This window comes from Candoia aspera, chromosome 2 (genome assembly GCF_035149785.1).
Source record: "Candoia aspera isolate rCanAsp1 chromosome 2, rCanAsp1.hap2, whole genome shotgun sequence".
Classification (NCBI taxonomy): domain Eukaryota; kingdom Metazoa; phylum Chordata; class Lepidosauria; order Squamata; family Boidae; genus Candoia; species Candoia aspera.
In genome coordinates, this window is record NC_086154.1 from 89,541,414 (window position 1) to 89,557,021 (window position 15,608).

General features: G+C 37.8%; 1 protein-coding gene across 5 annotated transcripts in view; it reads right to left on the minus strand.

Annotated features, from left to right (window-relative positions):
* Positions 1-1,407: 1,407 nt before the first annotated feature.
* FBXO38 (F-box protein 38) overlaps positions 1,408-15,608 on the minus strand; it is a 37,602-nt gene continuing 23,401 nt past the window's right edge. For 4 of the 5 annotated variants that reach the window (XM_063292429.1, XM_063292430.1, XM_063292428.1 and 1 more), the window contains 8 exons: positions 13,578-14,276; positions 10,837-10,937; positions 10,389-10,491; positions 9,583-9,749; positions 8,418-8,563; positions 4,210-4,313; positions 3,449-3,562; positions 1,408-2,050 (listed from right to left, as the gene is read on the minus strand). In XM_063292429.1, the coding sequence (XP_063148499.1) occupies positions 1,872-2,050; positions 3,449-3,562; positions 4,210-4,313; positions 8,418-8,563; positions 9,583-9,749; positions 10,389-10,491; positions 10,837-10,937; positions 13,578-14,276 (1,613 nt within the window). In that variant the 3' untranslated portion in view covers positions 1,408-1,871. The remainder of the gene's footprint in view (positions 2,051-3,448; positions 3,563-4,209; positions 4,314-8,417; positions 8,564-9,582; positions 9,750-10,388; positions 10,492-10,836; positions 10,938-13,577; positions 14,277-15,608) is intronic. The other variant, XM_063292427.1, reaches the window with a different exon arrangement.

Here is a 15,608-nt window from a genome sequence, read left to right on the forward strand (position 1 = left end):
ATTTTATGGTTTGAAATTGTTACTTCAGTCTTTCAAAGGTTACCATAGAAAAGTTAAACTTCAATGCTCTTTTAATTGCTCTTATAAAAAGCAAAATAGAGGGGAGTCAGATGACATCAATATATGTATGTGCACTTGTGCAGGCACACGCTCACACTCACACTGAACACAACCCAACCACAGGTACATACATACAAGTTTCTATTGCTTATACAATTTAAAAAATACAAAAAAAACTAAGCCAAATTTCTCATGGGGCTTAATTCTGTACTACTGTAGCACGTAAATCCTTGGTTATATGCTCTTCACTCTTGCCTTTCACACCCCTTCTCTCAGTGGCACTAATGAATGCAAAAAGTATAATTACTGCTTCAGACCAGCATGAAAAAGCAGAGATAAGCTCTCCAGAGACATACATAATAGAAAAACACGATTGGACACCAATCACTATACATTTCCACTTGCTGAGCAGGAAACCTGTTCATATCTCACTGCTATTAAGCAATGGATGTTTTATTTGAACATTGATTATGTAACCTTTCAGTGTCAATTTATTACTCAATAGAACTGGTAATCTTGTTTTGAAATGCCTAATAATGCAACTATTTTAGCTATCTCAAGGCCATCCAGAGAAGAGAGGAATATATTGTCATTCTCGGGGTTTATAACATCCTGCGCCTTTTGTTCACAAAATAGCACATAAACAATGGAACTGAAAAGCAATTCCTCTTTCTGACTGTTCTCATAATAGAAAATAAATAAATCTCACATCCATTAACATAATAGGAACAAATTCAACAAGGTGTTAATCTACTTAGTATACAATAAATTACTATAGAGTTCAGCTGAATTAAGTATTCTGACAGGACAGTAACTATTGGCAATATTATTTGGTTTAGCCCACTTCTATGATTCTAGTTATATGCATACAAGATATTACATAGTTGTTACCATTATTCTTTGTGACTTTTCAGTCCCTATCAGATGTTGAAAAAGCTATGCAGGATTATGGTTTCCAATGGACTTATGAAATGTGCTCTGGGTAAATCCAATCATTTAGAAGCAAAAATTAACATTGCAGAATTCAGGCAAAAGTAACATGAGCAGCCACACACAGAAAACTAGGGGACTTTTTTTTTTCTCACCAGAATATACGTGCATCTTTACTGAAAGCAAAATGCACTGAAGAAGAAAACTGTAACAGAGAACATTTATTTTTAGCTTATTGCTCTTTCTTAACCTTGAGCCCTCTAGCCCACTAGTGTTTTCATCTGAACACTCAGACTAGGGATTTTGGGATAGTTTTCTGCAAATCCCTCACACGGCTGCTCTTTCCACTTCTGCCATTTGTCACTGGTTTAGCTCTTCCAATTTTGTTTCCCCTTGAAAAATGCACAAGACTCAAAGACTGTTCAACAGATTTACTCAGAATGGACTCTTAGATGCTTAAGAGGGGAAAAAAAGGCACAGATTTAAAAGACTCCTGTGGCTCCTGAACACGGCCTATGTAGGGTTTTGTTTCTGGCAAACCAACAAAATACTGCCATGAATTATATGAGCTAAGAAATTCAAACGTTTTGCCATGCCATAATTAATTGCCTTCATTAAAATGGAATTTGAATTAAATTTCATAATATAAGCATATGAAATAAAGTCAACTTCATGAGGATTTTTTTTATGTAGAGTCCTCAGTATTCACTGCGACTTCTCCTTATATATTTACTACACAGTATTCCAGTAGGTGTTGGGGTAATCGCACAAATTCCAAGACTTCTCAGTGCACCAGAGCAGTGGAGGAAATCCATCTGCTTTCTGTGCTGGCAATGCCAGCCAGAACACAGGAAGGGCTGAGAGCTCGCAGTTGGATCCGTTCAGATGTAATCGTCTTCTACTGGCTCCCCATTAACATCACAGTAATGGATGAAGATAGCTACCACCCGCTGGAATACCCCTTTCTTCATTTGCCGGAGTTCTGAGATCTCTTCACCTATCGTTTCCATGCAGATATCTGCTGACAGCTGTCCTTTTCTCCGGGGAGCATAAATAGTAGCTAATATTAGATGCAAAGAAAAAGAGAATAGAAACAAAAATAATTATCACTGGAATGTATGCCTTCCTTTTAAACAAATACATAATAAATGTTATCTCAGGCATAAACATTCATATTTAAGGATCTACCATACAAAAATGGCTATCCCACTGAAAAATTAGTAACATTATTATTTGAAGCAGCTGATGCAAGTATGAAATATATAAATGTCCTTTTAAAGCCCAGCTTGCTTAGACTTTCCCTTCTTGTTGAGCTTCAATGCTGTTTACCATATAAAATGTTTTCATATATAGCTCTATAGAATTTGAAAAGATACAGTTTATGCCTGCCTATCATTTTGGAAAGTATTCTAAATTCCTTTCTCAATCAACTTTGGGAGAAAAATCCACAACTGGCACACTGCTATAGAAAAGAATTTAAGAATATTGTAGCTTTTGAGTAATCTAATACGGAAGAAGGCAGTTTTTTGGACCTAATTGATTTATGATGTTGAAAGAAAAAAATAGGATATTGTGTTGAACTCAAAAACAAAATTTAAGCTGTGTTCTTCATCCAAAACTAGCAATCTTCATAGTCTGGACTTCACATTGCACCAGCTATAGACACTCCTATATAAAACACTCACATTTATCTAAGGCATGGATTGTTGCAGTCAGATTTGACTTCCCTAGGAAGGTCAACAGATAAACCAATAGCCAAGAAGGGAAAGGCACATAAATATATCAGCACTTTGGAAATGTGATTCCAAAAAATTGCTTTAAATTGTTGCTTTAAAGTGAGCTAGTGAACTTCAGTGAGGATGGCATTCTAGAACATGGGTGCATGTCCTATCCAATTTCTTCGCAAATGAGCTTTCCTGATTGATAATGAAGAGCAAATGTAAACCGCCCAGAGTCCCTCCCTGGGAGGGAGATGGGCAGTGATAAAGTTTGATAAATAAATAAAATACAATAAATAAATGTCCTCTATCATTCCAGAGGTCAGATTATGGAATAATGGATGTAAGTTACAGGAAGGCAGTTCTTGCAGGCAAAGCCCCTAGGAACAATTCAGAATGGAGCCATTTACCAGAGAAGTGATGAGCTCCTCTTCACTGGAAGTGCTCAAGCCAAGCTTAGACAATCATCTACTGTGGATACGGATGCTTTAATCTGGATTTCTAAATACTTTGGCCATATCAATTGCCTAAGCAACCAGTTAAAACTCTGTGATGCTTAAAGAACTGGGTGGTATAGAAGTACATGAAACAAATATATAAATATATCTATAAGGAACACACGGGTAAAGACATTTCCTGTAACTCTTGTAAATATATTATATTTTTGTTTAAGCTGAAGGTACATTGCTGCATAATGCTTCAGGTTCCCTGGTAAACCAGGCACTCAAATGGTTACTTACTCTTTTCATCATCTTCAAAATCGTATCTTGCATAGCCATTAGGATCAGCTGTCCTCAGTGACCTCAACCAAGGAAAATCAGTTATCATTGAATAGGGAGCCCCATCCACAACACCTACAACAGAACAGCCAGAAATAGGTCTCTGCACTTCTTTTTTCAGTTGAAATAATCTCTTCTTGCCTGCAACTGTCTTATTATCTTTGGCAAAGAAACATTCAGAAAATAAAATCCTCTGCAGATATTTGCTTATTTGCAAGACATACACAGTACACATTAGTTGCACCTCCTTTGCGTATCTGACCACACACTTACAGGTGATACATGGCCTATGTATAACCTCTATGCCCTTTATATTCTGCAATTTTGTGGCCCATAGGTCACTTTTAACACAAAGAAGTCTGACACTGGGAGGAAACTGCTCCTCCTCCCATGCTTTCATCTTGCCTTGCTGAATTCTATTGAACTAAGGGAATCAAAACTTTTGCAATACCTATGCAACAAGAGGTCCTTTCTCTGTCATTTAAAAACATCACAGTTTTTTATTTACCTTTTTTATTAATAAAAATAAAATGTCTATACTGAAATCTCTCTCCTTGCTGATACACTCATGATTTCATCATGAAAAATAAATTATTTTTTAAAAACATAATTCTTACAGTCAAAATTAGCTATTTTTTGTTTGTCTAACATATAGGCTATAATTTGAGAATATTTTCTTAATAAGTTTATATAGTTGCTTTCAAGGTCTCTGTAATGCTTACCTTCTAAAGTGTAAATATCTCTCCCCCAGGGATATTTTGTATATTTTTTTAGATCATCTTCTGTTCGTGTGGCTTCAGGAAAGAATTCATATTTAATAAGCTCTCTGAAGGACCGAATGAAGAAGAAATATGAAAATAAATGGGATATCTATAGAAAACAACCTGGGATGTTAAAATTATAGTCTGGACTTTCCCAAACTGACATTCTCTAGATGTATCTAACTACTATGTTTCCCAGCCTTTGGCCATGTCTGTTGGCAATTATTGGTCTTCAACTCCCATATATTTTATTTATTTATTCAATTTAGATTCTGCCTTATTACTCAAATAAATATTCAAGGTAGTTACTGATCATATAAGGGAATCAGCTTGAGGAATACTGTTACCGACAATAAAGATAAGAAGGGATTAACACCAGGATTAACACCAACAAGCAAGCAAGAAGTAAACAATGCCCCAATCAAGGGACGACTAACTCAGACAAACAATCAAGCAGTAAACGACAGCTTAATCAAGGAACTACCAAGGAGAAAACAATACCCTCATCAACACTGACAGAGCAAGCTAGTGTATATAAATAAGCAGCAAACCCCACTTCCTTCTAGCACTGAAGATGTTATCCAGTTGGGCAATGAAATGCCTGCAAGAAAACAACCAAGCTCAGAGAACACCAAGGATCCACAGTTCAATCCTGAGATACATTTGGTACTGTTACAGACAATAAAGTAATCAGGGCAGCTGTACTAGAGCCTTATTTAACCTTACTTCATGTGTAAAATATAAGTTGAAAGAATTAGGCAAATTGATATTTGAAACCCTATTTCAATTGTGATGCACCTTATGTCTGAAGACAAGGGTATATCATTAGAGTCCCCCTTTTTGGGGAAGATAGGCGGTAATAGAAATTTGAAAAATAAATAAATAAATAAAAATAAAAACAAGATTCCCCAAAGGAAGCTATGAAATGACCTCAGCACCACTCTGACATGTTAAGCTGATATAGTCATATATTCTGGACATTTCCCATAATCTGACTACTCGCTATGCTGTCTGCTGCCTAAGGGTATTATAGCGTGCCACTAAGAAAGAAAACACAAATCATTATAAATATTGAAGGAAGCCTAATTATTAATACAGATATAAGACAGACAGACAGACACATACATGCACACTGTATGTATGTATGCATGTATATACTGGCTCTTCACCCAGGCCACTCTTGGCAAGGAAGAGTGAGACCTCTTGTTTCATCATGCTTGCAATCTTCTATCTTCATATTTTATGTTTTATTGATTTGATTGTAATTTCTTTGTTTGATTGTTGTGAGCTGCCCAGGGTCATTGAGAGTCAGGCAGCATACAAGTTTTTTATTTATTAATTTATTAATTAAATTTTTATCACTGCCCCATTCCCTCCTGACTAAAAACAACAATAACAACAACAACTTGATATATGACTAGCCTGCACCCACTCATTGCCAAGCAGTTTAACAACACACTGAGGTGAAATTGAAGACTGGTTAACATCTGGCAAAACCTACCTAATAATGAAAGATCCAACAAATGTGGCAGCACCAGGCAACTACAGGCCAATTACCTGCTTACCAACAACTTTCAAATTGCTAACTGGTGTGGCAGCTGATGCGTCCAACAGCATCTAGTTGAAAACAAGCTCTTTCCATCTGCGCAGAAAGGAAACGACCCAAACAGCAGAGGGACAAAAGATCAGGTCCTAATTGAGAAGATGATTTTGGAAAACTGTAAGAGAAGGAAGACCAACCTGAAAGTAGCCGGGATTGATTACAAGAAGGCATTTGACTCCATGCCACATGATTGGCTAATCAAGTGCCTAGAAATAATAGGAGTCAGTAGAAGCTTTGTGCAAAGATCAATGGTACAATAGAAGACACAATTGCCGGTCAATGGTGATAGACTGGGAGAGGTTAACATCAAGAGAGGACTCTTTCAAGGAGACTCACTATCACCACTACTGTTCGTCATTGCATCGATTCCTCTGTCAACAATACTGAACAAGTCAAGCCATGGCTATCAAACATCAAAAACATCTGCCAGGTTATCCCACCTCTTTGACAAGAATGATCTGAAGCTGTATGGAAAAACACCATCTGAAATGGAATTGCTGCTCAACACTGTCCAAATATACAGCCAAGATTTTGCAATGGAGTTTGGACTGGACTAATGTGCCACCTTTACCATCAACAGGGAAAAAATAGTGAAAACTGAAGGAATCAAGATGCCCTATGGAAATAACATCAAGAGTCTGGATGAAGAAGATCACTACAAATACCTGGACATCCTTCAGGCTGCTAAAATCAAGCACACTGAAGTCAACAAGAAGGTCAGTAATGAATACATCAGAAGAGTGAAGAAGATCTTAAAGTCCAAACTCAGTGGCAGAAATACCATCCAGGCAATTAACACCTGGGCAATTCCAGTCATTAGATATACTGCTGGAATAGTGGACTGGACTCAAGCTGAACTGGAAGTCCTGGATAAGAAGAACAGAAGAATAATGACAATGAATCATGCCCTTCATCCACACAGCGATGTTGACAGACTCTATTTACGAAGGAACACAGTTGGACATGGAAGTACATCAGACAGTTGAAGAAGAAAAAAGGACATTGGAAGAATATCTGAAGGACAGTGAAGAAACACACTGAAGCTAGTACACCATGAAGGCTTACTGAATACCAAAGAGAACAAACTGGCCTATAAGAAAGAACAAATGAAGAATAGAAAAGAGACAAGGCAAGGCAAAGTATTACACAGCCAGTACATTAAAAAAAAAAATAGCAGGCAAAGCAGATAACAACAAGACCTTGCAATGACTAAGAGCAGGAAAGTTGAAGTAAAAGACAGAGGGGCTAATTCTGGCTGCACAAGACCAAACCTTACGAACAAATGCACGTAAAGCCAGAATTGAGAAGATAGCAGCAGACAGCAAAAGTCGTCTCTGTAAAGAAGCTGAAGAAACAGTGGGCCGCCTAGTTAGCTGCTGCAAGAAGATCACACAGACTGATTACAAACAACAGCATGACAAAGTAGCAACAATGGTGCATTAGAATATCTGCAAGAAATACCACTTGCCTGCAAGCAAGAACTGGTGGGACTGCAAAATAGACAAAGTAATAGAAAATGAAGAAGCTAGTACTCTGGGACTTTAGAATTCAAACAGACAAGTATCTCCCACACAACACCCCAGACTTAACAACTGCTAATAAGAAAGACAAAAAAATCTGGATAGTGGACATTGCAATACCTGGAGATAGCAGAATAGGAGAGAGAGAACTGGAGAAAATCACAAAAGATAAAGACCTGCAAACAGAAGTAGAACGACTGTGGCAAAAGAATGCAAAGATAGTACCAGTTGTAATAGGCACCTTGAGTGCAATCCCAAAACAACTGGAGCACCACTTGAACAACATTGGCATTGACAAAATCACCATCAGTCAATTGCAAAAAGCTTTACTTGGAAGAGTTTACATCCTGTGATGATACCTTTAATATTATTAAACAACATCTGCCTATCCCAGGTCCTTGGGAAGGACTCGATAGGTGGACAAAAATGCCAAATCCAGTCTAAACATCTGGCTGACTGTGTGACCAAACATACTAAGTTGAAAGATTATGGCATAAACTGGCAATGGTGGTCCCAGTGGTTATCAGCACAATGGGTGCCATACTAAAAAGCCTTGGATGGCACTTAGAAAATCTGCATATTGACAATATTGCCATCTGTCAATTACAAAAGGCCACACTGCCTGGATCTGCACATACATTATGAGATCCTAGGTTCTTGGGAAGAACTCAATGTGAATGAAGGCCAACACCATCTAAAGAACTGGCAGCTGTGATTACTACTACTACCACTACCACTACTACTATTACTACTTTTTCTAAAACTCCAAAGGAACAGAATCTTTCTAAAGTTCTGACTGAAGTGACTGCCATTAATATTTCAGGACACTTCTCATATTTTCCAAGGTACCCTTTACACAACACCTGAGCCAAATCACAGCAGCCAGGCAACTGCTTTGTTTGAAAAAGCAATGCCATCATCCTGAAGCTGGAAGTCTTTTGCCCCACTTAACTGAATCACAAGACCATTCTGAGCAGTGTGCGCATGTGCACACGCACGCACACACACACATTCAACAAGCAAGACTGTACGTTTAGCTGACTTACTGATTAATGTTTGCTATCGTGTCCATCCAACTGCGAATGCGCACCTTATTGCGAACATTTGGAGGGTTACTAAATTCATGAATGACACAGATATGATATGGGTAAGGACCACTAAATATTTTTTGTTCAAGGGTCAGTGTGTCAACCTGTAGAAAAGGGCACAGCATGCTTGTAACAAGAGAAAACAGCAAAATACATTTCAACAGTCAATATCTTATCAGCACTAGTGAGCTGTATTACATTTCTCTCTTTAGTGAAAGAAATGAGGAACAAAATGATATGAACACAACGGAGAATTTAAGATTCTCTAAGAGTCTTCACAAATTTTCCAACAAAACTCTGCCATCACTTGTCAAATACATTCAGTTTTAAAAAAAAAGGAAAAAGGCCATAGTTTTTTCTTTCTTTCATTCTTTCATAGAATATTTGGTAAATTAAAAGCATACCACATTCATTGTTTCAGATACTCTACTATATTTTAGTTAGTTGATTTTTGCATATCTTTCAGTACTGATTCTTATTTTGTATCAGTGATGTAACTAGTGAAATGTTTAGAACTTGTAGTAAACATTTATAGGGTAGCTTTTCTATTTTGTGAGTTGCCATGTCAACATGACATTGACTGAAAGCCAGGAAAACTGTCATTAGCTAGTGCACACAGAAAATATAGAACATTCAACATGTCTGGAGCTTACTAGCTGAGCTACTATCCTCTCAAGAATGACAGCAAGTAATTTCCAGAGACACGAAAATCATAAAGAAATTAATTTCATTGTAATGCCATCCCAGGAAAATCTGGAGTAAGCTATATATGTATTTTATATTGCATTGGGTTAGGATGAGAAGTATTAATTTAGGGCCTCTACGTGCAAAGAACACTATGGTATTCCACCCCATTTAATATTATTTGAACAGTGTAGACCACTGAAAATTTTCCTGAGGGAACAGAATGCTTATAGATGTTTATGTTCTGTTTTATTCCAAGAATGCCAAGCATGTAACCTATTCTAAAGAAGAGGGGGACAAACATTAGGATGAATAAAAACTCAAAATATGCCTTTAAAGTTGGTTTAGATTAGTAGCTTTCGCGCCAAAAAGAAAAAAAAATGGCAGAGCATAGAAAAATACACAAAGTCTCTTGCTTAAGTAAAAGCTAGTTGGATACCTGCTGCATTGGACGAAGGTAAATAATCCTATTTCTCTCTGGAGGCATCCGGAGTATCTGATCTAGGACCTGATCCATATTTAATTTCTTGCACTGAGCATAGTCAAATCGATTGACAATAGGTGCATTCTCTACTTTTAAGTGCTTAAGAACACGGCACCTGGTGGCTAAAAAGGAAAACCAACAAAGTATAAAAACATCATACATAAAAGTTTAGTCATTTAATATTATAGCTGTGGAGGAATAATGCAAAAACTGATCTCAGATTGCCAATTTCATCTTTTATTAAACACTTCAGCATGGACTGTTGACTTAATTTGAATGACTTGTTTTGAAAGGGCAAAATTGGGAGTCATCAAGTTGGAAGAGTCATGGGGCCAAGGCAAGTGTAAGAATGTTCTAAATCTTAATACGCCATGAGCCTGTGTTATTTATTTTTCTAGAGATAGAGGTAACGGGTGACATTCTAACTGCATGTATTCCATAACGGTGGAACCAATTATCCAGAGAAGCAGTAGACTTCCCTTCATGGGATGTGTTCAAGCAGATGGATTAATTTGGACTCCTGCACTGAGGAGACTGAATGTGATGACCTAAATGGTCACTTTTAACTCTATGATTCTATATTACTGAATTGTTGATTTCCTCCAATAGATTATGTTTATATAAGTGAGAAACCATATTTATTTATTTTGTTTATTTATTTAAAAGACTTATAAGGTTCAGCTTGTTAAGATGAAGAATCCATTAGTCCTGCTAAATTTTCAAGAACATTTCTTAAGCTTCAACAAACAAAATGTACATACCATGAATGAACATCATTTTAGGGCAGTCTTTCAGCACCAGGTCTGTTATGCCACAGTTAGTCAAGGTGATTCCAACAAGGTTTTTTGATTTTAGTGTCAAAACCTAGAGAATTTATTTTTAGTATTAAAGACTACTACATGGATCATGGCAAATCAATTAATCAGTCAAACTATCAATAGTCATGACATCTAATGTTGTGTGAGAAAATGTGGGCAGCACTGAAAACAGGGATGTGTAACTGAAACTCTCTTCTCTTAGAATATCTTTCTCCTTCCTTCCTAGCATCTGCAACATTCTTAACAGTGTGGAAAACACAGCCTACCTCTGGTTGATACTGAAGTATAAATTATATGCAAACAACTTAGCAAGAAAATACATTTAGAAAAGACAAGTTTCAATCATCTTGGAAGTGATTGGTTATCCATACATCTGGCCTAAAGTACTCGCCTGGATGTGGTCATCCTCAATCACAGGATCACTGGTGCTTGTGGACTTATCAGCTGTCCGTTTTCTCTTCACTGAATGTCGAGGTTTTGGTTTGGCTGCTTCTGAGAAGACAAAATAAAATAAATGATTGGATATAGTTGTGATAGTTTTAAAAATACTCACAGCAATGGCATATCCTGAACATTTTCTTAGAAACTGCTAGACAGAATTAAGGTTCTAAAATCAATTTCAAAACGGTGAGCAGTGGCCAGTCAATGAGACAAAAAAAAACTAAGAACTGATTCTTTTGGAATGTTTTTTCAACATTTCCATCTAGCTCACAACCCCAGGTTATCCTAATCCTAAAAGCTGCCCAGAGTCACTTGTTGAGATGGGCGGCTATAGAAATCAAATCAAATCAAATCAAATCAAATCAAATCAAATCACATCAAATCAATAGTATTTGAAGGAAAGACTAACCAGACCTGACTCTGCTTAAATTTTTCAAGATCAGCCAAGGTCTGATAAGTGATGCCACCAGCTGTGACTCTGCCTTAAGAGGAATTAAGTAGTATTAAATTTCTAATTTTGCACTATCTAAGTACAGCAAGAATGAAGATTACATGACTCTCTGGATGTTACTGAAACTACAATTCCAGCATCCCTAAACATTGGACATAATTATTTTAAAATAGTCCATCACTGAAAATGTTTGAAAAACACAAAGGATGTTAAAAGATGACAAAAATAACAGGCTGAAGTTTTACCAACATTCATTTAGTCTGTCAAGGAAAACAGGAAAAGCTCTACATAGTATTTTCCATATATATTAGGACTTGCACAAATAGGATTAGATGTGCACTGTACAGTTAAATAAAATGGTATGATTCCAGGTGTAAGGTAGGTAATGCAGACTTCTCATGATGGAATATTTAAATCTGTTTATGGATTAGAGAATATGAAACTGCTGTATCAGATCTCAGATAAGAGAAGGAATATAGCATCACTAATAATTAATGAATATTTACTTCACGATAGCATGATAATTAGCAGCTGAAGGTGTTGGAAGTAGTGCTTCCCAAGAGATTTTAATAATTTTTTTATTATGGCACTTTACAAACAAGAGTAAATTCTACAAGCCCAGAATTGAATATATCACAGGCAGATTCAACTCAAAGCAAAAGTGCCCTGGGAATGCTGTTGAAAAGCTGTGTATATGAGCATGTATATGTATACATATACACACACAATAAATCAATGTGGCATTGATTAGTATAAAAAATAATGAATGAATGAATGAATAAATAAATTTTATGAACAGCTCAACAGTGGAAGAAAAACACAAATGAGAAGATGAAGTTTAGCATTAGGATTTATATTTTCTTTTGTTTAGTTTTATGTACAATCCATATTTTGAACCTGCACAGCTGTAGGGAAATGACATTTACAAAAATCTGCTAGGAGTCTACGTGCTGAAGCACAAAAGGAAAGGGGCATGTGGCATAAACGTTGTTTTAATGTCTGTATATTGCAATGAAGCAAAGACGTGAGGATGACACCACTGCAGAAGAAGTCATTTGAGTACCACATAAAAACAATGACGGAGCCATTCAGAATTCCTCCTCTCATTAAAACTAAAAAATATCTTTAATTTGGGTAATGAGTAAGCACATAAGAGAGATGAAACATGTAAGAATTACACTTAGGTATTTATTTTAAATTGAAGAATTTGGCTGTAGAACTTGGTTAACAAGCACTTCAGGAGCAGGTAGCAGCTGTGGCCAACTCCATCTTGTGGATTGGGAAATCATGCTTGTGGCCATTCATGTATTACTCACTTTCCAGTTGGACAATTACAATGCATTCTACATGGGGCTGCCCTTGAAGACCATCTGGAAGCTGCAAAGAGTCTAAAATGCAGCAGCATGGATAATTATGGGTACATCACAGTATGCCCATGCAATAACACTATTTTGTGAGCTGCACTGGCTCCCAGTAGTCTTCCAGGTGCAATTCCAGATGCTGGTTATCACCAGTGTTCAGATACAAACCTCCCTAATCTCTTCAGATTTGGTGAGGGCCACAAATTAAGAACTAAATACCTGATAGGTGTAAAAATAAGTTTCTGCATCTGCATCATCTCCCTCCAGAGGGAGAATGCAAACACTTGTTTAGGGTCTCTATTTACATATAGGGAATGCAGAACAAAATCAAATGATATCTTATTAATGCTTGAGTTGGAAAATGGGTGGCCATTGCCGCAGCCTCGGAAGAAAAAAAACTATCTTCATCTCATCCACCAGAACCTGGCTGACTTCCTGCAGACTTCCAGTCTGCATATAAATTCTCTGCACTTACCTGAAATACTGGGTTGAGTAACCATTTACTTTTCTAATTTGACCCAAGTCAATTGAACTCAGCCTTTCAGCAATCCTGCCTTTACATTTTTAAAACCATTTTCAATCAGGTTTTCAGAGTTTTTATTTCAAAGAAATATATCCCAAGAAGAGTCTTCTCAAAGACAAAGAGCTCAACTATCTCACCCCAAAATAGCTATCATTCTTCCATTTCTATTCATACACAGATCTATTAATACAAGAATTGGGATAATAATTTTAAGAGGCATTTCTGCTGTGATAATAATTTATCCCTTTTGTATTCTACACTCCTCTGGAGCCAGGGTGACAAAGCAAGACAATTCATGCAGGATAAAGACTAATGTAATGTACATTTACATTTACTTAATGTAAACGTAATCTTACCTGGCTGAGACACCAAAGGCACATGGGAAAGTCTACTTCTGGCTCTTGTTAAAGGTCTACGGGGATAATCTTCATTGTATTCCATTTCAAACCTTGCTTGCTGTGAACTATTGCTCTCCTCATTAGCAGTCCCACAGACTCCCTCATTAGTCCTCTCATTGCTGGCTTCCCCTGAAGAATCAGAATTTGGTAATGTTCTCAGAGAAAATTCTGCTCCTCCCACAGATGGCCCATTTGTACCACAGGCTCCACTGGTAGATGGACATTCACCATCAGAAACTCCATTAGTTCTCTTTTGCTGACTCTGGGGCACGTAACAGGAACACCTGGAGCATAAAGAATTATCCTCATCATCCCTTTCACTGGAATCTTCACTCCTACAGAGACACTTCCCAGAATCCTCTGCAGCTGTGGAAAGGGACTCATTAGAGCTATATGCTTTCCTGACATCTTCAAGGCTTTGAGAAGCAGCAGTGGACGAGCTTCCTGAAGGTCCAGTGTCCCCACCACAGCTTGGGTTACAATCTTTGTTTTTATTCCTTTCTGTTGTCACATCACTGGCTGCTTTCATATCTGCTTTAATCTGCTCACTGGTGACTTGACAGCCCTTTTCACAGCTGCTCTCCTCAGAAAGAAAAAGCTTCACCCGGCTGGCACTGCATCTTTTCCGCAGTGGAGCTTTGCCTTTACCACTCACTGCTGCAATATTGGGGAAAGCAGAAGAGCAATATAAAGTAATGCAAAGCCTGCAGCACACACAATTACAGCGCACAGTACACACAGGAGTAAGGATCTCTAGAGTGGAAAGCTCAAGATAAAAAGTTACGCAGAGATAAGAATTTACTTCACCTACTATGGACTACAGGTAGTCCTCAAGTTATGTCCATTCGTTGGCAACTGTTCAAAGTTACGATATTGCTGAATGAATGGTAGTTATGATCGGTCCTCGAAGTTCCAATTGTTTCAACGGCCCCCACGGTTACATGATCAAAATCTGTGTGCTTGGCAATCAGCCTGCATTTACAACCATCGCATGTCCCACAATCATGTTCTCTTGCCCTTTACAAATTGCCTCCACTTCAACTCCCCTCACCTGCCTATCTCCCCCTATCTTTGCCTTTTTGGCAGCCCTGCACTCGCTGCCTATCCCTATCGCTGCCCACCCCTGCTGACCTTTTCCATTTTCTTCCTCCAGCTGCTAGCCCAAGATCCAGGCGCTGACTCCTCCCTGGCCAGGCCTGGCAAGCTCCCTTTGGCAGATGAGGCTTCGCCGCCCTGCTGCACTCATCCCAGAGCCATATCCTCACCCAGTGTCTGGATCCTGGGCCAGCAGCAGGAAGAAGATGGCAAAGGTCAGCTGGGGGCAGCAGGGGTTAAGTGGCAGTTTGTGCAGGATAGAAGAAGAGTGAGGTCCTCACCTAACTACCGCAACCAGGACTGCCAGAACTGCCATCGCTAAGTGGCACAGTCACGTGATGTTTTGCTTAACGACGGTTTAATTTAGCAATGGAAATTCTGGTCCCAATTAGGGTTCTAACCCGAGGGCTACCTGTATGTCTGCAATCTGTCTAAACCGACATTAGTGCACATAGCCAAACAGCTGAGAAGTCTCAAGGAAGTCAGATTAGATTTTTTTTTCTTATAAAGAACATAAATTTAAATGAGAGATTCTTAATCTTTTTGTGCCATGGATTCCTTGAAGAATCTGGTGAAACCTATGGACCCTTCTCAGAAAAATATATTTAAATGCATAAAATAAAACACATATAGATTGTATTATAAACGAAACCAATTATGCTCAAATCAATTATCAAAATATTTTTTAAAATTTCAAATAATTTTAACTAGTGAGATTTACTGAAATTAACAAACGATTTTTGGAATCTAAAGGCCATAAAGAGCCAGTTTGCTCTAGTGGTTAAGGGACCAGACTAGAAACCAGGAGTCTGTGAGTTCTAGTCTGGCCTTAGGCCTGAAAACCGGCTGGGCCAGTCACTCTTTCTCAGCCCAACTCACCTCACAGGGTTGCTG